This window comes from Zootoca vivipara, chromosome 12, assembly GCF_963506605.1.
Source record: "Zootoca vivipara chromosome 12, rZooViv1.1, whole genome shotgun sequence".
NCBI classification, from domain to species: domain Eukaryota; kingdom Metazoa; phylum Chordata; class Lepidosauria; order Squamata; family Lacertidae; genus Zootoca; species Zootoca vivipara.
In genome coordinates, this window is record NC_083287.1 from 5,223,641 (window position 1) to 5,246,289 (window position 22,649).

The 22,649-nt window shown below is 44.0% G+C and overlaps 2 protein-coding genes across 4 annotated transcripts in view; one reads left to right on the forward strand and one right to left on the reverse strand.

The window, feature by feature from the left end:
- RALA (RAS like proto-oncogene A) overlaps positions 1-3,759 on the reverse strand; it is a 19,032-nt gene extending 15,273 nt beyond the window's left edge. The window contains exon 1 of the mRNA XM_035129299.2: positions 3,458-3,759. The gene's annotated coding sequence lies outside the window, so the exon portion shown is untranslated. The remainder of the gene's footprint in view (positions 1-3,457) is intronic.
- On the forward strand, positions 3,760-18,262 carry YAE1 (YAE1 maturation factor of ABCE1). Of its 3 annotated transcripts, none has more exons than XM_035129300.2 (4): positions 3,760-3,881; positions 11,152-11,350; positions 12,157-12,278; positions 13,567-18,262. In XM_035129300.2, the coding sequence occupies exons 2-4, from the start codon at positions 11,234-11,236 to the stop codon at positions 14,003-14,005; spliced, it is 678 nt and encodes a 225-aa protein (XP_034985191.1). In that variant the 5' UTR covers positions 3,760-3,881; positions 11,152-11,233; the 3' UTR covers positions 14,006-18,262. The 3 variants fall into 3 exon arrangements, with proteins under 3 accessions (XP_034985191.1, XP_034985192.1, XP_034985193.1); XM_035129301.2 differs by having other exon boundaries at positions 3,774-3,881; positions 11,135-11,350; XM_035129302.2 differs by lacking the exon at positions 3,760-3,881 and adding an exon at positions 8,250-8,571.
- Positions 18,263-22,649: the final 4,387 nt, after the last annotated feature.

Here is a 22,649-nt window from a genome sequence, read left to right on the forward strand (position 1 = left end):
CCTTCATTGTCCATCTCCAGCTTTGAGCATATGTGTGGCTGACAAGGGAGCCAAGGCTAGTTAATCTGAACTTTCTTATTGAGAACTCTGATCCCAGGGGACAAAAATGGCGAAAGGATGAGGACACTGGAATAAGATGATGTCGCATATACTGGAGACAAGTGGCTCCCAACTCAAAAATTCTATGATTCAATGAGGGTCTTGGGAAGCACAAGCTTTTTGTGGTTTTCTTTAAGTTCAAGTTGTAAGATTTGTTCTAAAGTGGTAATGGAGAGCAGAAAAGATATTAAGGATTTCATCATGGGCTGAACAACACAGACCAAGCCAACAAATTTCTGCTGGGTTGCTAGAGTTCTAATTTAAAACCATCTTATTCTCAATACCAGGCAGCACTGAAAGTGAGACTTACTATAGCCATTCTACAAACTTGTGCAGTGCAAACTTGTAAGACTTCAATATAACACAATACTGTTAAATTTTAGAAACTAGGTAATGGAGAGTTAGGTTGCTTTCAGACACCCTGTTTATTAAGCATTCAGCCTGATTTGTTTGCACAAAGTTTGGAGGGAGGTTGGGCAAAGCTAGCTATTTACTGAGCATTAATTCCAATTGGTTTACAAGGCATTTATTCAACATTACATCAAATGTTGTTATCCCACAGTTTGTGGTTTTTTGTGAGGGCAGAGGGGGCACGTTTGTTTCAGAAGAGCATCAAATCAACTAACTGTGTTCAGCAACACAGTCCGAATATGCCCATAGCTGCACATTTAAGTAGGGGCATTCAGTGTTAGAAATTAGTAAGGTGCATTTTGCTACTGGTGTGGGTCCAATTGTGACTACGTGGAGATCACTGGATGCCAATTTGATGACTGACATCTCCACCTGGCTGCCCCCCCCAGCTTTCTTAAGGTTTCCATGGTCCCCCCCCCAAGTTAATCCCTACAACAATCCTGTGAGGTTGGTTAAGAGGCTGTGATTTGCCCAAGGTCACCCAGTGAGCTTAATGACTGAGGGGGGATTAAAACATTGATCTCCCAGGTCCTAGTCTGGCACCCTAAACCATTACACCACACTGGCTTCCTAGAGTACGTCTGCTATGGGGCACCTTTATAAATTGAGTAGGTAAATAAATATGGGGAAAGCAATATGTCACTTGGAGACGGATATGGAATATTTCCCTTGAAGCCTGAATGTTTTCTTCTGGGTTGTTTTATTTTATGTTTGAATGAGTTGCCCATTTGGCAAATAGCTTATATATCTGAGTTTCTAAAACTGGGCACACTCTACTGTTAAAAGTTCTTGAACGTTTTGAAAGCAAGTACCAGTGGTCTGGTGCTGGTTGTGGTTGCTGTTTTCACTACCCAAGCATCTGCTGCTAGAAGTGTTTTACTAATCCAACAGACTCTACAAGGCATATGTAATTTAGAATTTGCAAACACACTTAGTTGCAGACAAAATTCACTAGCTTGGAATGGAGTTATGCAAATATTTTCAAAGCATATGAGAATTTAGATATAGAAGGCATCAATATTTTTTCCATTGACCTAGTTAAGGAAGGGGGAATGTAGAAACTTAGAAATCTTAATATTCAAACTAAATGATATCTCAACGTCTCAAGTATAACAAAAAAATTAGTAAAGGATGAACACAAACAATTGAGTCATAATGAAATCACATCAGTAATTAAGCGCTCTAAGATCTGTACTGTGGTACCTCTGGATCTGAACGGGATCCGTTCTGGAGCCCCGTACGCATCCAGAGCAGTATGCAACCTGAAGCACCGAATCTGCGCATGCTCGCCATGAGATTCGGTGCTTCCGCACATGCGTGTGACGTTATTTTGTGCGTCTGTCCATGCTCAAATCGCTGAACACGGAAGTAACACGTTCCAGCACTTCCGGGTTGGGCGCGTTCATAACCTGTGATGTATGCAACCCGCAGCGAACATAACCAGGGGTATGACTGTACTCAGAATGTCTTGCATACAGCTAATTTATGCTCAGCAAGTCTTGTATCCCAAGGTCCTTTCAGCAATGGGAAAGACCAGTAAAACTGTATTCAAGGCAATTCAACTGTATTAAGGTATGTACCGGTAGGATATTCACCCATGTAACTTCTTATGATAAATTCGCATACTTTACAGTACAAATTCCAGAATTCACAGAGTAGGTTTCCTGCGCTTAGCATGGCTCACTTCGTATAAATGAACCAATTTCCAAATTACATATCTAAGGTCAGCAAGTACAATACGTATATGAAATCCTTAAGTATCCCTGTAAATTTTGAAAACGCTTTCATTTGAAAATGCCTTTCTCATGATGACTTTGGCTTGAGTGCAGCAGCCTAACTAAGCCTAATGACACACCCAGCACTTTTCAAGAAGCTCCGTTTCCCTACAGACTCAGGAGTGGAACATTTATTCACAGAGGAGGCCATCTAAGCTCCTGCTTATAATCCTGTCCTCAATACCAAAGTATTTCAGCAAGCGGTACAGCAGTAGCCTGGATCTGGCCAACAACAATGCAGCATAGAAAAGGGGAAATGGGTGGAAGGGGAGCAACTTTCCCCACGGATGCTTTGGGCAAATTATGCCTTCGGTCTCAAGAAGGGACTCGGAACCTGACTTTATATTGAAGGAATTTAGCCTCAGAACATTAAGCAGTCAAGTGGCTTAGATGGCTTTGCAAAAGAGATTACGCTAATTCGTGGGGGATGGAAGGATCCAGCAACAATTCTTTAACCACCGCAGGTTAACGGAAGTTGTGTATTCAGAGCTAGTGCACCAAGCACTACCTGGTACACAGGACAGGCAGCAAGGGGTGTGTGTGTGTTGCGTGTACACTTTCACACACAGGTCGCCTGCGAGATCCCTGGAAGCACCTGGTCGGCAAACTGCGGGAAACAGGAGCCTGACCTCGGCGGGACCCCAAGCCCGATCCAGCAGAATCCGCTCTCTTTGTTCTTAGGAGAGCCCCTGGCCCCAAACGGGAGAGCAGCCTCCGAAGACCCTCCGCCCCAACCAGTTCAGCACTGCAGATAGATAATGGCCGAAAGGCGAGACGCTTCCCGGGACCGCCCAAAAGACAGCAGCCCCTTTGCTGAAGGCGAGCCCAGCAGCTCCCCCCCCCCACAACAACCCCGCAGAGACGCCGGCAGGGCGAGAGGGAGCCCCCGCGGTGGCCCGCTTCCCCGGCGGAGGCTCAAGGGCGGGCAGGCGGGAACCGGGCAGAGAAAACCCCTCCGGCCTTCCGAGGCTCGAGGCGGCGAGAAGGACAGCCGCCTCCACGCCCTCGACCACTAGGCCGCCCCACCACCATTCTTTCCCCTGGGAGCTGGGAGCCCCCCCCCCCGGCCTGCAGCTTCCCCGCTCGCTCGGGTCCCACCCCGACGCCGCCTCCGGGCTCTGGCCAAACCGAGGCGCGACCGGGAAAGGGAGGGCAGGCCGGGCCCATCTCACCTGCTGAGGAAGGACCAGGAGCGGCGCGCGGGGAGAAGGAGGACGGGGACGCAGCTCCTCGACGCGGCCTGCGCCTGCCTGCCTGCCTGCCTGCGTGCAGCTCCCGGGCCGGCGGCGGGTGGTGAGGCGGCGAGCGGCAGCTCAGTCGCTGGCTGGCGGGCGCGCCCTGGTCGAAGCCAGCTCCTCCCGCTCCTCCTCCCGACGCAGCCGAGGCGGAGGAAGGAGGCGAGCGAGGCGGGGCCTAAAACAACCCAACGCCGCCGCCGCCGCCGCCTCCTGGAGCGCCTTCCGGGCCCGAAGGAGCGCCGCTTTCGGGGGCGGGAGAAGCGGCCGTGGTTCTCTGCGCGCGCGTGTGAAGAGGGGGTGCCGGCTTCTCCTCAGGCGCCGCTGGGCCCGCGGGCTTCGTAGGCCCTTCCTGAGAGAGGTAAGGGGGTCCCCCCCACACGCCAAGCCGCCTTCCCCCCGCAGGCGAAGGCTCCGCCCGCACCCGCCGCTGTTCGCTACCGGGGGGAGGAGGTTTTAATGAACAAGGCGCCGGGGTGGAGCGAGAGGAGGAGGCCTCGAGCACCGCAGCCCCCGCCCCCGCCCCCAGGGAGGCCTTCCGACGGGGCCGGCCGAAAGACGGCTGCCTCGCTCGCTCTCTCCGACGCCGGCAGCGGGCGCCTCCAGGCAGCGGCACCAGCAGTAGCACCCCCGGCTTCCCCAGGACGGCAGCCGGTTGAGCCAATGACTGGAAAGGCAGGTGTATCCCCTTCCCGACCGCCCGTCCCGCCATTAAACGACTCCGCCACGGCACCTGCAATTGGCCTCGGGAAGGCATGGGATGGGGGTGGCAGAACTGGGTGTCCCCCCCCCTCGGGTAGGCTAAAGGCCGCCGCCCAGTGGCAGAGCACCTGCCTTGCGTGCAGAAGGCCCCTGCTTCGCTCCCCCCGTGGCAGGAGAGACACTCCCTGCCTTAAGCCCTGGAGAGCAGCTGCTACTGCTGCCGGTCAGTGTAGAGCAGCCTTTCTCAACCTTGTGCACCGGCGGCGGCAGCAGCAGCAGCTCCAGGGGGCTTCAGGCGGGGAGTCTCTGTCCTGCGGGGGGGGAGGGGGGAGAGGAAGCTTGGGTTTCCAGGTGTTCTTGAACTACATCTCCCATCATCCCTGGAGCAGTGGCCGTGCTGGCTAGGGATGATGGGAGTTGTAGTCCGGCAACACATGGGGACTCAAGGTTGAGAAAGGCTGGGTGATACTGTCCTGAGCAAGACCAGTCAGTGGCCTGGCTACAGTATAAGGCAGCCTCCTATGTTCCCAGATGCTAGTCAGTGCATCCAGTAAGTAGCATCTCTCTCTCTCTCTCTGCCACTCTGTGGTCTCCAAGCCTTGGGCATGAAAAATGCTAGCTGCACACAATTCTGTTCAATAGCTGATGCCAATAAATGTGGGGTAGGCTCTGTTGATGGGTGAGAGGTCAGAAGTGTCCCAGGGGCCTGTGTTGGGGGACTGACTCTGAGGGAAAGCAAGCAAGAGGGCTCCATGTTGGGGCTGTAGCTGGCTCCCTTCTTCCAGTGCCAGCAATACAGGGAGGGCAAGGAGAGCCATGGCAGGGAAGGCCACAGACCATGAGAAAGTGGCCCAGAGAAAGCATCCCCAGCCACCACTGAGCCAGGGGTAGCCAGGCTTAAAAGAGAAGACATTAGCTGGATCCCTTGAAGCAGGGGTCTCTAGAATGGAGAGAGACAGACTAATCTTCTTGTGGCTAAGGTAGTGTCTGTAAAGAAAGTGCATGACTTTCTGAAGCCGGCAGAGTTGGTTAGAAGAAATATTTTGTAGGCTAGGCAGATGTAGGGAGATGATTTGCCGATAACAGTGTAAAAATAAGGACCAAGTAGAAAGGTTATTAAAAACTTAAAATGTTAAGGAAAATCGAAGTGGCTTGTCAGTTGCTCTGGTCTATAAATAGGGGTCAGCAAACTTTTTCAGCAGGGGGCCAGTCCACTGACCCTCAGGCCTTGTGGGGGGCTGGACTATATTTTGAAAGGGGAAAATGAACGAATTCCTATGCCCCACAAATAACCCAGAGATGCATTTTAAATGAAAGGACACATTCTACTCATGTAAAAACACACTGATTCCTGCACCGTCCTTGGGCCAGATTTAGAAGGCGATTGGGCCGGATCCAGCCCCCGGGCCTTAGTTTGCCCACCCATGGTCTGTAACATAGAAAATAAGGGTTAGTGGGGACCCCACTGGAACTTTCATTTAACAGTCTCTGTGGGAGGGTCTAGTTTATGTACTTTATCAGTAATCTTGGGCCAATACAATTCTCTCTTAGCCTAACCTACCTCACAGAGTTGTTGTGAGGCTAAAATGTGGAGGGGAGAACCATTTATGCAGCCTCAAGTTCCTTAGAGGAAAATGCGGCATATAAATGTAAAGAATAAATTGTATTACAGTCGTACCTTGGAAGTTAAACGGAATCCGTTCCGGAAGTCCATTCGAATTCCAAAACATTCGGAAACCAAAGTGCGGCTTCCGATTGGCTGCAGGAAGCTCCTGCAGCCAACCGGAAGCCACAGAAGCCCTGTCAGATGTTCAGCTTCCAAAAATAGTTTGCAAACTGGAACAGTCACTTCCAGGTTTGTGGCACTCGGGAGCCAAAACGTTTGAGAACTAAGCTGTTTGAAAACCAAGGTACAACTCTGACTGTCTTCCATATAGCTTAGTATATTCTTACAGTGACTGGCAGGAGGTCTCCAGGCATCCTTCACAGCCTTCCTTGGAGATGCCAGGATCAAACAGGGAAACGTTTGCATTCCAAATGCATGCTACACCACTGTGCTGTGGTCCTTGTTCTAATTTTAAGTTACCATTCACACTTGAGAGAGAAAGTAAAATAAAATATGTTATTTTGTGAAAGATTCCTCCCCAACGGTAACTAAAAGTGCTATATAGCTTACTATATATCAAGCTATATAGTTTGCTCCCCCCCTGGGTATACTGTTGAGGCTCTATTGTCACATTATGTGTCAATTATCTATTGTCAAGTGGTATTTATAGGCCGTGTTTTTATTCTTCCTTCTCTTCACTCTGATGCTGATACTATTTGTAGGAGCAACAGTCTGCCGTCTTACACTTTCCATCCTGTGTTAGCAGTATACTGCATTTTAAATGATATACTAGTGAAGGCCTGCCCCATATACAGTACTGGTGAAAGGGATGTTGTTGACATGCCTTCACTAGTGCAGTTGCACCATGGAAGATAACATATCTCAGAGGTGGATAAAGGAGAGGCCAAGTTAGCTACAATTCTAAACAATGCTCAAAAGGGACAATCTCCACCTACCACCCACAACAACAATCATAAGCCTAACAACTAAAGTACAGGATGATGAAAATGGCTAGCTTTTAGGATCATGACACTTACAAGTCAAGGTCAAGATTGAGACTAGCTCCTTCCACAGGTACAAAGTCATTTCTCACACAGCAAACTGTTGCACTACGGAACCAGGTGCATTGCACCAGTAAAAATGAAGGTACAGTTCTGTCTGCTACAGGCTTCTCTTCTCCAAAAACAGATTTGGATTATTAGTATTACTGGAACAGTGTTGCATTTTATATACACACACATTTGAGCACTTCGTTTGTTTAGTCGTTTAGTCGTGTCCGACTCTTCATGACCCCATGGACCAGAGCATGCCAGGCACTCCTGTCTTCCACTGCCTCCCGCAGCTTGGTCAAACTCATCTTCGTAGCTTGTCCTCTGTCGTCCCCTTCTCCTTGTGCCCTCAATCTTTTCCAGGGAGTCTTCTCTTCTCATGAGATGACCAAAGTATTGGAGCCTCAGCTTCACGATCTGTCCTTCCAGTGAGCACTCAGGGCTGATTTCCTTCAGAATGGATAGGTTTGATCTTCTTGCAGTCCATGGGACTCTCAAGAATCTCCTCCAGCACCATAATTCAAAAGCATCAATTCTTCGGCGATCAGCACTAGTCTTATAAAATAAAGGGTGAATCATAATGCTAGGAATTGACTGCAGTTTAGCAACAACATTCAGCGGAAATGCCTCTCCACCCACAGAAAATAGCAGGTGCATAATTTATACATTTTGTGTTTGTTATGCTGCCCTCGAGAGCTGCCACTCTCTATATTGATGAGGGAAATGGAAAAAGTGAGGGCAACTCCTGGAAAACAAAGGTTTCTCTGTGAACTATTTCTCTATTCACTTGAACCACCAGAATAACCAGAGTTGAAATTAGTTTTAAATTACAGGTATGTGCACCTTGCATAGACATTGTGGGTGATATATGAAGGAGAACTTTTTCGAAAGAGGCAAGGTTTCCGGAGCTTCAGATTTTAGGCTGCATGGCTTGCAAATAAGGAATGGCTTCAAATTGTTGTAGCTTCTTGGTAGCGGGGAGTAGAAGGTTCTTGTGCTCCTTGCTGGAAGGAGAATGGTGCTGCTTAGGAGCATCCCATTCTGACATTAATTCCACCAAGGCAGTTGGCAGAAGCAAAATATTAATTAGGATTGTCAGATAGCTGTCCAGTTTTTTTTACTATGCTTTATGGCAACTCTAGCTTCTGGTGGGGAGGGGAATGCAAATCTATCCACAATCATAGCAGTAGTGCTGCTTTCTTTCAAAAGTGTGAAGGGGTAAGAACATAAAGAAGGGCCATAGCTCAGTGGTAAAATAAGTTTGGCATGCGGAAGCTCCTTAGCTGAATCTCCAGTATATCCAGGACGGTTTGTTGTGGGGCGGGGGGGGGGGGGCTTGTCTGTTGCCCTGGGGCCTGGAGAGCTGCTGCAATAGTTGACAGTACTGAGCTAGACTTGGGGAAAAGGTAGTTTCCTAACATCTTAACAGTCCTTTTGAAAGACTAGAAAGACTGAGTTCAATAGGTTTCCCTAAGGAAGGAGTTTTATAATTGTATAGTCACATGTATGTACAAAGTTTAAGCTACAAAAGTTTTCCCAAATAACTTGGACAAGAGAACTTAATATTTTTTTTTATTATACCTAGAAACAAGAAGTTGGACATGTATTTAATTGTTGAACAGAAGTCCTGGTGGTTCCTCTAACGGGTGGCACACTTGAAAGAGTGGCAAACACCACAGTCTGTACAAATCCAGGTTCTTATACTGCTTTTAGATGATCAGCCCCCCCCCCCCAATCAAATGTATGCCTAAAATACTCTGGTGAATTGCAAGGTATTCTTGAGCATATTCTTAATTTGCCCTGTCCAGCCTTGTCTCAGACAGTAACTAACCTTGACCCAGCCTTGTCCTCTGTGATTGTCACATTAGCTCGCTTGCTTACCTGGAAGACCAACTAAAGACTGACCCAACATGTTTAGTCAGTCTTCCAAGTAAGCAAGCTTTCAGTAAACATGCATAAGACCGGACTGCAGTTCAAGGACAGTAAGTGCTATAAACTATAGATTTTTTAGCTGCTGGTAATCATTGTGTTCTGTCCTTTAAATACCCCACCACAGGGTTTTGAGAATAAAAACATCAAAATGATGTAATAGTAACAAAAAAATCGATATCAATCCAGATGCTCCTAACTTGTTGCTAGGGAACACTAATCTTTTGGGTAGGCTCTTCTTAAATTGCCAGGAAATTGCTCCTGAAATTCCTGCTAGTGGTGGGGAAACGTCTTAATAAACTGGAGCAACTGGAGCATACTGAAGAAAATACTATTTTCCCACTCTGCTACACTTAGCTAAACAGAAAAGAGTCCCTTTCATCTGTAACAGTAAATTGGGCAGTTGCTCCAAGAGGAAGTCAGGTTGTGTTTTTGTTTAGTCGTTTAGTCGTGTCTTGACTCTTCATGACCCCATGGACCAGAGCACACCAGGCACTCCTGTCTTGCACTGCCTCCCGCAGTTTGGTCAGACTCATGTTGGTAGCTTCGAGAGCACTGTCCAACCATCTCGTCCTCTGTCATCCCCTTCTCCTTGTGCCCTCAATCTTTCCCAACATCAGGGTATTTTCCAGGAAGTCAGGTTAACTACTGGCAAAAAAAACACCTATTGGGAACAATAAAATGAATCATGCAGTGGATAATTAACTTCCATACTGACTTTCTCTGTATCTCCACTGTACACTTATTTTATACAAGCCGCCCAAAGTAGCTGGGGAAACCCAGCCAGATGGGAGGGGTATAAATAATAAAAATATTATTATAGAGTGAGAGAATATTGAAGAACCTTTATTTGTTCTGCACTAGTCTCTCAATCCTTTTTTTAAAAAAGTTTTGTTATATAGGAAACTACCCATTTACTCAGGGGTTATGTGAAATTGCATAGATTTGGAAAAGCCATTGGAGAAGCCAGCAAACACCCTCTAAACCAGGGGTCAGCAAACTTTTTCAGCAGGGGGCCAGTCCACTGTCCCTCAGACCTTGGGGTGGGGAGACTATATTTTTTTTGGGGGGGGGGAATGAACAAATTCCTGTGCCCCACAAATAACCCAGAGATGCATTTTAAATAAAAGCACACATTCTTCTCATGTAAAAACACCAAGCAGGCCCCACAAATAACCTAGAGATGCATTTTAAATAAAAGGACACATTCTATTCATGTAAAAACATACTGATTCCTGGACCGTCCGTGGGTCAGATTTAGACGGCGATTGGGCCGGATCCTGCCCGGGGCCTTAGTTTGCCTATCCATGCTCTAAACCTCTGGAAACCCTTGAAAAACCCTTTGAAAAACCAGAACACCTTTTGGTACATTGAATGCTGACAGATTTACTCTGCTATAAATTTCCCAGATGGAGTCCACTGCAGCAGCACAATGAAGTGGTGTTCTTAGCTGTTACACCTGGATATATGGGGAAAAGCATGAAATCCACGAACTTTTGGACCTCTTGTTTCCTACTCATTTCCTCTCTTCCCATATCTCAGCTGAGAATAAGACTTCCATGCATCTGTTAAAGTTGGCTGTAGTCTGCAAAAGCATCTGCCATAATAAATTCTGTTAGTCTAATGTATTAAAAAGCTTCTCTTGGGGTATGAAGACACAGCAGTTGGAAGTATTTGCTACCTCAAAAGCGATAAAGTTGGGGTGCTGGTGGCCATTTCTTGAGAAAACACTCCCCTCCCCATCAAGCCAATAGTGCAGCTCACAAACAAGCTGCCTCATAAGTCATGGCTTTGAACACAAAAGTCTGTTGTGACCCTGCAAGGAGTGTGGAGGCTTTAAGTTCCATTGCCTTTTTTCTGCTCCTTGAAGGGAGGAGTTAATAAAAGTATACAGTCATACCACTCTCAATTCCAACCTGATAATTTCTACCTGCCCAGATTTTAACTTGTCTGAATTAATTTTAAGATGTATTTTAATTAATTGATGTCTGTTTTTATGCATATCATGTTGTTTTTATGATGTTAGCCGCTCTGACCCTGGCCGGGGACGGCAGGATACAAATAAAAATTTATTATTATTATTGTTACCTCGGAAGTCGAACAGAATCCGTTCCAGAACTCTGTTCAACTTCCAAAACGTTTGACTTCCAATGCGCGGCTTCTGATTGGCTGCAGGAAGCTCCTGATCATGGACCCTATTCGCCAGCAAAAGCTGGGTGTGGGGATTCAAGAGTCTGCTCTCTTTCCCTTCATTATTTAGTGCAAGTGCTGAACTTCTTAACATACACACATCAGATGTATTTTATATGCAAACATTTGTTTCAATAGGTGTCATTTCCCTGCAGGTTTCAGTCTGATTGCTCAAGCTTACCACCCTGCTAGACTTCAGCTGCTTCTGCCCATAGCTCTGCCCTCCTCACAGGCAAGATGTCCTGGGTGCAAGCTGCAATCAGCCAGCACAGCGAAGATGTGTTTGATGAAGATGCAAATGAAATGGACATAGCTCAGAAAGAATGGAAGAGCACCATGGAGAAACGAGTCAAAGTAATTATATACACAGCAACTCTTTAAAAAAGTGTTTCTTACTAATGGTTTGGTTGGGGATTGACCACATCGTTGACATAAAAATTAGCTATTGAGATCCCAAGATGCATTTGCCTTCAGAATAGCAACAGCAGTTCCACACACACACACACCCCGGACACACCTCAGTGTGCTCAGAGGCAAATAAGGTGTGGGGAGGATGTGTTGGTTGTAGGGAGAAGATAATCCATGTTGGGGGAAAGGGAGAGCCTTGGCTTACTGGCCTTTACTGCAGAGTTGCTGATCAGAGGATTAAGGGTCAGCTATAGTGTTCTGTTTGGGAGAAACGTAGTTCTGGAATTAAGCAGAGAAAGTCCTTTTCGGATGAAACTAACTTGCCAATCAACAAGGATAGTTTAACTGTTAATAATGCACTGTCTTGAGTCATGCTATATAATGAAAGATTCAATTTTCCTCTTTCTTAATCATTTAGAAGGGATCCCTTTTTTTTGTTTATTTGTTCATTCCATGCAACTGGAAGGACTGAAAAATAGGTCACACTTTTGTTATTGTGCTGAATATCCTCTGTCTGCTCCAGAAGCACTTTTTTCATGATGAGGTTGACTTTTTAAAGCTACATGATTGGCACACCTATTATGTGAAAGCCACACCTCTAGAGCAAACATTTTTATAATTGCAGATGGACCTCATTTCATGATGGCTTATTTCAATAAGCCAGACAGATACTGATGAGTACTGTACTGTTTCCTTTTACATTCTAGTTGTTAATGTGATTTTTATTTTTATTTTTATCTCTTTGCTCAAAGGAAGGCTATAGGGATGGAGCAGAAGCTGGAAAACTGTTGACAGTTCAACAGGGTTTTAATCATGGGTATGAAGCAGCAGCAAGGAAGATGATCTCATGTGGCCAACTCAAAGGAACCATAAGGTATGTAGTAAAGCAGCATTTCTTTAAAAAGAATGGAAATTAATTGTACAAGTTGTTACTGTACATTTATATCAGATCTCCACCAGAGAAGTATATCTATTAATATCCTCTGCCAATATAGTGCCGATTTAAATTATGAACACTTAATTTTTTTATCCATTCTTTATTGTCACATCCTGCAGGGAACTGGTGTGCACAGCCAACACAGCAGGATTTAACACCTTGCTCATCAGCTGATGGGGGGGCCTGTTAAATCCTACTCAGTTCTGTAGGATTTAATGCAGTGGTGTCCAAACTTTTTTCAAAAAGTGCCAGATTTAATGAAGTGGAAGGCTGTGAGGGCTGACCAAAGGGCCAACTTTTTTTTTAGGATTGAAGTTGTTGAGGGTTTTTTTTTAGGATTTTACCCCAGGAAATAAACTGCCACAGGGACTGAATTAAACCGACCGGCAGGCCAGATCAGGCCCCTGAAACGGACTTTGGACATGCCTGCTTTAATGTAAACCTCTTCACGGTCAAGAAGGGTTTTGCATTGAAATTCATGCTAACAAAATCCCCTTCCATCTTACCAGCACCTTGTTGCCTGCAGGGTATTTTGAAGTTCTGACAATGGGACTTCAGAGCACCAGATCACCTGATGCCACTGTGATGTTTGGTGATTGACAGGACAGATAAGGATCTCTCCTGTGAAGCCAAAAGGCTCCCCACCTCTTAATACAGCCACCTTTCCTGATACAACTTCACACACTGTTGAACTTGAGCAACTGGAGAACAGAAAAAGATGGCAACCGGTTTGCAGCATTTGAAAGCTACAGCCAACTTCTCCCTCCATGCTCCTATAAAACCTGGAGGCAGCCTCTTCCACATAGACCTCCATTGAAGTTGCCTCTATAGGATGCACTGTGGAAGGAGGAAATTTTCAGACTATTCCTATGCCTGCCATTTCTGAGCAAAGACTGTCTCTTCTGTCTCTTGATTTCCCCCCTCAACCATCATGGGCTGTAGGAACTTGATTCCATTATGAGTCTCTCGGGCATTTGCTAGATAGAAAGCAGGAAATGATACTAGAAAAAGGCTATTTGATTGGTGCCCTGGTGATTTCTAGATTTCTGATATGGCGCTCCAAATTGGAATACAAAACTATTTTAGGTTAATGTTCTACTCAGTTGCCCTTAAATTATGAATGAGAATAAATATGGGAGGGGGAATAATATTTTTTTTAAAGCTGTCTTCTTATTTACATGTAGTCTCATGAAAGATCCATTTTTAACTTTCATTTTTTTTATAGTGCTCTTTCGTTCTGGTGTCAACACAATGGATGCAGTTCTGTAGTGCTGAGCGAGGTAACTGACCTGCTGAACGAATTGGGAAAATACGAAGAATCTGTGTTTAGAAGTCTTAACTCTACCCACCTGCAGCCCCCTGTTGAAGACTTGCTGGATACTATTGAGGACATGGACCTCGGTCATGCCCTCTTACCTGAGAAACAGCATGATGGAACTACAGGTGGAAGAATATCTGAAAACGGCATTGAGTTTAGTGGACAGTCTTGCAGAAATGATAGCAGGACTGGATCCTTCCAAGAAGAATGTTGCAGAAGGAGAAACGGTGGTACTGATTCCAAAAAGCCAGTGTTTACTTGGCTAAAGGAAAAAACTATCAATTTAGTGGATCAGCTAGGTTTGCCACCAGACACAATTGAACACATTCAGCTATTGCAAAGTTAATTCATTGTGTGGATTTTTTAAAAGTTTTTTTTTTTAAGTATCGTTTTCCCACAGAAGTACAACTACCTCAGAACTGGCTGAAATGCAGAGATTTTGCTTTCAAATATTCCTTAATGTGCCCTTAATGTAGTAGATAAAATCCTGCGGTAGTACATGGATATGGCTTCTGATTAATTTGTACACTGTCTAATCTCCTTTAACAAACTTTGCAAACACATCTTATGTTAGTAAATCATTCCAGGCACTCTAATCTATGTTACATCGCTGTTCCAGAGATGTGAAATACAGCCTTGCAAGAGGGGATTATTCTCTCTTCCCCTTGCCCACTTCCCCGATACATAGGAAGAATGGGTGTTAAATGCAATTTGTAAAGATATCTTTAACATTTTACTGTATTTGCATTTTTAAAATATGGTGGAAGGGTCCCAGTCCCGTGAGATGAACAGGCATAAAGCTGGGAAATTAACTCATTCCTCCCCTGCTTTGTTTTGGGAAATTCTCTGAAGCTAGGATTTGCTTTGAGGAAGAAATTCTTTGTTGGTGCTGGCTGATGCTATTTGCATTTTTTAATATCTGAAATATAAAGGTGCATTTAATGTTACCTTGAGTTTGGCCTTCAGATATTTACTGAAGCATTTCTTAGCTGGTAAACTAGTCTGTACATAGTGCGGTTCTCTCTTCATAAGCTTTCTGGGGAAAACCTTGCCCAGAAGTCAGTGCTGCACTAATCAGGGGCAGGTGGACAATGAGAGAAGAGGCAGGCCTATTCAAGAGAACAAAGAAATAGAAATTCCTCTTCAAAAGGAATTAATGTTTCTTTCGAACTGGGGTGACTAACTTGTGTCCCACTTCTGTCACCTCCAATACCCTCACAAAAATTGACATTACTAACTTTAATAATAAAAATGACTGATAGTGTAAAATAATTTATTGGAAAGCAGCCTCAAGAAGTGCAGTTCTCGCTACTCACAGGAAGGTTGACCATGGGTCAATGTGGCCCCCCGAAAGATTAGCCTCCTCTCTCCCTAATAATATGAGTTCTATGGGTCTTTTGCTGCCCTTACTTTGCTGTACTATAGCTACCACTACTTGAGCTCTACCTGGTTCAGACCAAGAGAGGTCATGTTGTGTGTGAGACACACACACATACACACAATCATGTAAAAATACTTACCTGTACTTCATCTTACATGTAGAGCAAGGTGAACATATTGTCTGTGCAAGGGCAGATTTCAGGAGAGAGATTCATACTCTGTCCAGTAGAGATTGCACACAAAATAGTATAATTATGGGAAAGGACTGGGGTACAAAAGTTTCATTGTAGTGTAAAGATGGTTCATTTATCTGTTAATTTTAACTATGTCCCCAAGTAATCAAATCAATGCTATCTGGAAAAATGCCCCTCTGTGACTAACATTTGATGAATATCTTGAGAATATCCCACGTTCTGTCATACTGAGTATGTTTTGGAAGCACACCTCTTATTTTATATAAAAAAGTGTGCATAACTTAGTTTTAGATTGAGGCTTCCTGTTTCCGGCGGTGAGAAATGGCTGACTCCCATATGATTGGACCTCAGCTGTGCCAGTAATTCAGGGCTGATATGGGGGTAATTAGCCCTGGCAGACTCCCCAGGGTGGGGGAGGACTGTCTCATAGACCCGCAGATTGTCCGAGATTGTCAGCTTGCATCAAGGTGCAAGCAGCAGGACATTGGGTCCCAGAGCACGACACGGCTGGGACTCTCCGACGCCACTCTCATAGCCGGAAATATCTGTTTGATAAAATCATTAGATTTGGACAATAAACAGACATAGTCTGCACTGAAGAAGACTGAGAAAAAACCTGCAGAATGGCACAGTCCCTGGTGTTTAAGCTCGGACTTCAAAGAGATTCTCATCATGGTGTTTGGATTACGGAGGTGATCAGTACGTTCTTTTTCTCTTCTCAATACCTACAATTGTTTTTCTACGCCAAGCCTCATTAAGAAACCTATTTTTTTTAAAAAAGTACAGATGGACTTATATTTATAATTAAGTATTCAATTGCACAGCTTTGCTTAGACTTAAAAGACTTGATAAAGATGGTGCTTGTTAATATGACGCAGCAGAGAAAAATGAGAGTTCCTCCCTTTTTCGAGGGAAGTGAGAGATGCTTGCTCGCTGACTTTGTAGTGACTTGAGACAATAATTTGGGATAACATACAGTGCATCTGTTTGCAGAATTTCATTATGAGTGAGAGAGAAGGCTAAATGGATGTCTAGCAGCCCCCTTTCTAAGGCCCAGAAGGGGGGATTGTGTGGTCTCTGAAAGCTGATCGGTCACCAAATGACTTATATCTGTGGAATACAGTTCATGTACATTGCAATATTGCAAACAGTATGCTTAACATCAAACGACAGGCTTGGACAAAAGGCCGGATTGGAATAACTTAACAACATGGGAGTTGTTGCATCATTAAACTAAACGGTAGACTTGGACAACAGCCCAGATTGGAAGATTGGAATGAAGTCAGGAAAAGCTGCATTGGCAAATAGACAGTTGGAAAAATACATATTTACAAATAAAGCTGTATTCGATGGATGAAAGGATAAAGGATTTCTGACATGATTGAGAATTGCATAGCCAGATGGATTATGTTGGATTAAAAGGATTGGAAAGAACTTGGAACGTTGATTAGAATGGCAGCAATTATTGATATTCAGAACCCTTAGAATTTGAAGCATGGGGAAGCAAAAATTTTATAATTTGGCATAATATTTGGTTTAATAGATATATATTTGTATAATTTGGAATAATTGGTTTGATATGATTGATTTGTAAGTGAAAATCTAATAAAAATTGATTTTTTTGCATAGCCAGGGACGGAGAACTTTAAAGCATTAAGATTGGAAGGTGGAAAATATGAGAACAAGAAGAAGAAGGCAGGAACGAAGATATTTGAGATATACAGTGGTACCTCGGTTTACAAACACAATTGGTTCCGGAAGTCTGTACTTAACCTGAAGTGTACTTAACCTGAAGCGAACTTTCCTATTGAAAGTAATGGAATGTGGATTAATCCGTTCCAGACAGGTCCGTGGAGTACTTAAACTGAAAGTACTCAAACCGAAGCGTACTTAAACTGAGGTATAACTGTACTTCAAGAGGTCCAGACTATGGGGAGCCTGGAAAAATTAATAATTAGGACTGTAATTTGGTTTTTTAAATTTTTATTGTTTTAATTGGATTATGAGCATGGATATGTTAATTGGTTGTTTTTATTGAAAAATTAATAAAAATGATTTTTTTAATTAAAAAAAGACCCTATTTTTAAAATAGGGTCTGACTTTGGAAAAAAGGAAACTTTAGTGTTAAGAAAAAAGCTCAATTTAGACAAACTTTCAGGTGGACTGGAGTTCTGCCACAGGGTGTGACCAGTATAAAGATCAAAGTTGAATTAAAATAACTCACCCACCCCTGCCAAAAAATGTTTATCCTACTAAAAAAAAGTTCCTAAAGCTTTGTTTAACATACTACTTCAGAAAACCTACTTTTTCTAAACACTCACTATAAAATAACCCGTACAAAGTTGAAACTTAATGTTTAATAAGGTGGTAAACAAGCATATGCAATTTGACATCAAATCTCTGCATTCAAATTGCTTTTGTGACTTAAAATTAACTTTTTCCTATGTTTTTCACTAAGCAGAATTAGTTTTGCCCAGTTGTAACTTGTGAGAGAAATAAACCAAGTATTACACCAAAAATAATACTGCTGTTGCTCAGTTTCACAAGTAGCCACACTACTGCTGGTTATGTTCAACTTGTTGGTCTTTGCAGTTTTCCTCACAGACTCCGTCTTTGCTCAGAGAAGTTTCCTCAGCTTTTTGTTGGGTGGCTTTCTTGAAAATGGCTCTCATGAGAACCGGAATTGACATACACCTAAGAGAAGGGCAAAGTCATCCAATATTTAAGGAATTGCTAATTCACTCAATACAATCTGGCTGCTCCACATTGCTCTGACTGGTGTATGAGCAAGCTGCATTTGCCACTGTCTCCAAACAAGTCAGCGCAGTGCAGAAGGCTTTATAGATTACATAAAATAAATTTCTAAAGTTCCATGCCAGTTCTTCTGTAAGGTGACAAATATTTGCATATTTTGCATTGCTCACTCAACAGGAGCTATTTGAATCTTTAAAGTTGCATCCCTTCATACTGCTCAAAATCCTACCCATGCTTGATGTTTGATGTTTCACAAGTATTTCCTATTCCTCCACCCGTCATTTCTTTCATCAATCTTTCCTGATCCTTCTAAATAAATAATAATAACAATAATAATAATTTTATTAGTTGTACTCTGCCCATCTGACTGGGTTGCCCCAGCCACTCTGGGCGGCTTCCTCCTATAACAACATTGTTTTATTATCATTGTTGTCAGCAACAACTATCAGCCTTTTAATTTCCTTCAACACTTCAAGCTCTTTCCTGTCAGAGCAAGGGAGACCTTGCCCACTCCTGAACCTCTCTGTCTCCTGGCCACCTTTACTCTGCATGCAAAATTGCTAGTGTTGCCGTTGGTCCCACCAAAAGGCTATGGCAGGCAGTGATACTGAGGCCCAAAGACCACTGCTGAGACTCAGCCCACTAGTGCAGAAACACTGGTCTAAGCTGCCCGTTACAGAAGCAAAAGAAGCCTCTAGTTGTGCTAAATATTAAAAGGTGGAGGAGATTTTTAGTTGCCACAAACTCCAGAGAATGTCACACTGACATACAGGGCTCAACTAACTCCGCTGACCATCTGCAGCTAGACATTTATGGAGCTTGTGGGTACAGTAGTTTATTTGGGTTGTCTGTTTCTCACATCTTAGGCTTGATGGAGCTATTCCACTGTGTTGTGCTCTCCTAATGAAAGTTTACTCAGAAAGCTTACTCAGTACTATTAAGAACCAGTTCCTCCAGCAAACTGTCTAAATCAGGCATCCCCAGACTTCGGCCCTCCAGATGTTTTGGACTACAATTCCCATCTTCCCCGACCACTGGTCCTGTTAGCTAGGGATCATGGGAGTTGTAGGCCAAAACATCTGGAGGGCCACAGTTTGGGGATGCCTGGTCTAAATGCACCCATCGTTTGAGAAGCACAATATCCTTTAAAAAAAAGCTGAATTGGCCTGTGAAACCCACCATCTTTAATACATTCTTCATTACCATGTTTAAGATAGTATTGTTTCTCCTGCCCCAATGTTTATTCAAATACAGTACTGAGAAAAATTTCCCATTACATGAAATAATTTTTTAATCCTTTAAACCACTTAAAAGTTTCTAGTTGCTGTGCAAAGTTGTTAAATGTATAGATATCTGCCCATCGGTTTACAAACCATTGCATTATACATGACACAAAAGAAAAAGGGATGGGAGGGACAGAAGAAAACTTGGGCCCTACATATTAGAAGTGTTACTTACCGCTTCAGGACTCTTGTGAGATAATCATTGCTGCAGATTAATGCTCCCTCTTTAGAATGTGTATGAAGTGTGCATATAATGTCCCTTGAACTCAGAACATCGACCATCACTAAACAGAAGAGGGGAAAAATGAGAGACAACAGTAAGAGTTTTTAACATCCACCAGATCTATTCAATCCTTAAATAGGAATTCTTTCTGATCACTGCATTGGTTTTATTTTCCTGAAAGCATGCATGCTTAGTAGGAAGAGATCACATATTCATGCTGACTCTAAAAATGAGCAATTACAGATCGCTACAAGATAAAAAAAAAGGTCACCAATATTTTCAAATGGAGTCCATTCACACATCTACCTATGAGTAACAAGCATATGAACTGGTTCCTGTTATCCCATCACCAGCCCAATCCAAATCCTTGGAAGGATTAACAAAACAGTAAACAGGCTGTTCACCTGTTGCAAGTTTATACGAAGCAATCTTCAAAGCTGGTGTGGTTAAAGTTTAATCCACAGAGTAAACACACACACACACACACACACACACACACACACACACACACACACACAGCGCAATAGTAGAAAAGAGAAAATACTGTATAGATGGCCAAGTGCTAAATGGGGAAAGTTTGCCAGTTTCTTCAATGTGTGCTAAAGTAAGAGCCCCTTTGTGTATAACTATAACCATATTGTCCATCACCATGAGACACTTGTGTAGAAGACTAATAATAATAATAATAATAATAATGATGATGATGATGTCCCTATATTCTGATGACATTTTTCAGACCTTATTTATGAATATGTGGCAATAGGTCACAGATGTGATCCAGTTCCTCCCCTCTAATTCCTTCTCTCCGTGTGTTCAGACGGCATGGGGAGGTGGGCAGTTTAGAGGAAGGCAGGAATTGATGAAGCAAAATTTAGGGTGTTGGTTCTAGCAAGGGACTCTTTGGGCTCCACATGAGGCACAAAGTGTCTTGGGCCAGCACTTTTCCTATAAACATCTGAAAGCAGTCACAAGGGCTTCGCACAGTGCTGCTCTGAGAAAAGGGAGGTAGCTTTGCAATGAACTTGTTATTGTGTCAACATGTGGTATGGACATCCAGTCTGTTGACACTGAAACACACATACTGTATACACATTCACACGTTCTACCCCGGCCCGAGCCAAATGAGGCTACATGCGTAGTGCAAAATGCAGTGAGTGCATTTCTGCACCACGTTCTCTGCTGACTTTTTGTATGTCTGTATGCACCCAATACGAGGGACCCAGGTGGCGCTGTGGTTAAACCACTGAGCCTAGGGCTTGCTGATCAGAAGGTCAGCGGTTCGAATCCCTGTGACGGGGTGAGCTCCCGTTGCTCGGTCCCAGCTCCTGCCAACCTAGCAGTTCGAAAGCACGTCAAAATGCAAGTAGATAAATAGGAACCGCTACAGTGGGAAGGTAAACGGTGTTTCTGTGTGCTGCTCTGGTTTGCCAGAAGTGGCTTTGTCATGCTGGCCACATGACCTGGAAGCTATACGCCGGCTCCCTCGGCCAATAATGCGAGATGAGCGCGCAACCCCAGAGTCGGTCACGACTGGACCTAATGGTCAGGGGTCCCTTTACCTTTACCTTTATGCACCCAATACACGTTTCCTTTGGAGACATACCACAGGCTAGGTTCTCCTCCAATGGATGCTGGAATGTTACGGAAAAGTTAGTGGCTTTTTGCTGACAGACGTCAAAATGAAGCAAGTCTGATGAATCTGGAAGGAAATAACTGTTTAGTGACTGTTTGGGCTAACCCTGTAGCAATAGAGCTAAACGTTTAATTTGAACTAGAGATATAAATTAGTGGGTGTAGTCTGAATACATTTGTATTGATTTCCAAGTATTCTATATCCCTTAACTTAAAACATTACCATCAAAGTAGGAGTGGGTTGGCTTTTGCTAGACTCAAGGAGTCCTGCTTTGTACACGCTCATGAAGTTTCATGGTACAAACGTCAAATGAAACACAGTTGCTGAAAATTTCCTTTTTAGTTTCACTATCGCCAAAAGAAATAAGTTGTCAGGTGTCAACATCGTTTGGCTGGAATCCAAACAGTTCCAAGCACACCTGAAAGCAAGTCCACGTGAATGCTTCACTCATTTTTAAATCTCTGCCTGCAGCAACTTTTGCTGAGAAGGGAGGGCCGCAGCTCAGTGGCAGAGCGTGAGTGCCTTGCATGAGGAAGGTCCCACGTTCTATCCCTGCCATCTCCAGGTCTGGCTGTGAGAGAACCTCACATGACACCCTGGAGAACTGCTACCAGCTGATATAGTGTAGATAGTACTGAGCCAGGTAAGAAGGGGGGGGGGCTGAAAACAGACTATAAAGTTTCAAGATGGGAGTTGCAAACTAAACAAAGAAGAAGGGGGAGAACATTGCAGGCAATGCACATTCGATTTGCGTGATCTGTGCTACACTATTCATATTGTTGCACCCCACCCCCAATCTTGAAGGTTTCAGGGATTCCAGGTGCTTACACAGGGTTTGTGATTCCTTTGGGAAATGAGGCACAGCGGAGACTGTGGAGTCTTTATGATGTACGGTTTATTTACACGTATATACAAACTGAGCCTACAATGGAGGGGCTCACAACATTAGTTTCTCCCATGACAGCAGCCTTGGATTCAAACAGAAATCAAATATTTCTCTCTGACCCTGTCTCCAGTTTGCTGCTTTTCTTCCTGGTCACTTCACTGCTTCTCTCAACTCTGGCTTTATCTGTGAGATGGGGCCCCACCTGTTTGCCATCTTGCCCCTAAATCCCCCTTAATGGCTCATCGCTCAGGTTTATCCTGATGCTGTACTGTTTTTAATATTCGGTTGGAAGCCGCCCAGAGTGGCTGGGGAGGCCCGGCCAGATGGGCGGGGTATAAAGAATAAACTATTATTATTATTATTATTATTATTATTATTATTATTATTATCCCCTCACAAGGAGGCTAGCCTGGCTATTCCTTGGTTAAATTCTAACACTCACTAGATCCAAGGATGAGAGGGGTCTGGCATCCAGCTTAACATCCAGAGATATGATGGGATCACCATTTTCCCAGCCACTTTCAATGAATTGGATCACAAAATGGTGAGAGGGGAGCCGAACCAGTATGCTGCCCATCACATCTTATTTCCAATGCCTGAATATATTGTCACCACCATCCAAGGTGGACCATAACTT

Coding starts and splice junctions, on each gene's coding strand:
- YAE1 (XM_035129300.2), top strand. CDS start 11,234: ATGTCCTGGGTGCAAGCTGCAATCAGCCAGCACAGCGAAGATGTGTTT. Junction 11,351..12,156: donor CCATGGAGAAACGAGTCAAA/GTAATTATATAC, acceptor CTTTGCTCAAAG/GAAGGCTATAGGGATGGAGC. Junction 12,279..13,566: donor CAACTCAAAGGAACCATAAG/GTATGTAGTAAA, acceptor TTTTTTTTATAG/TGCTCTTTCGTTCTGGTGTC.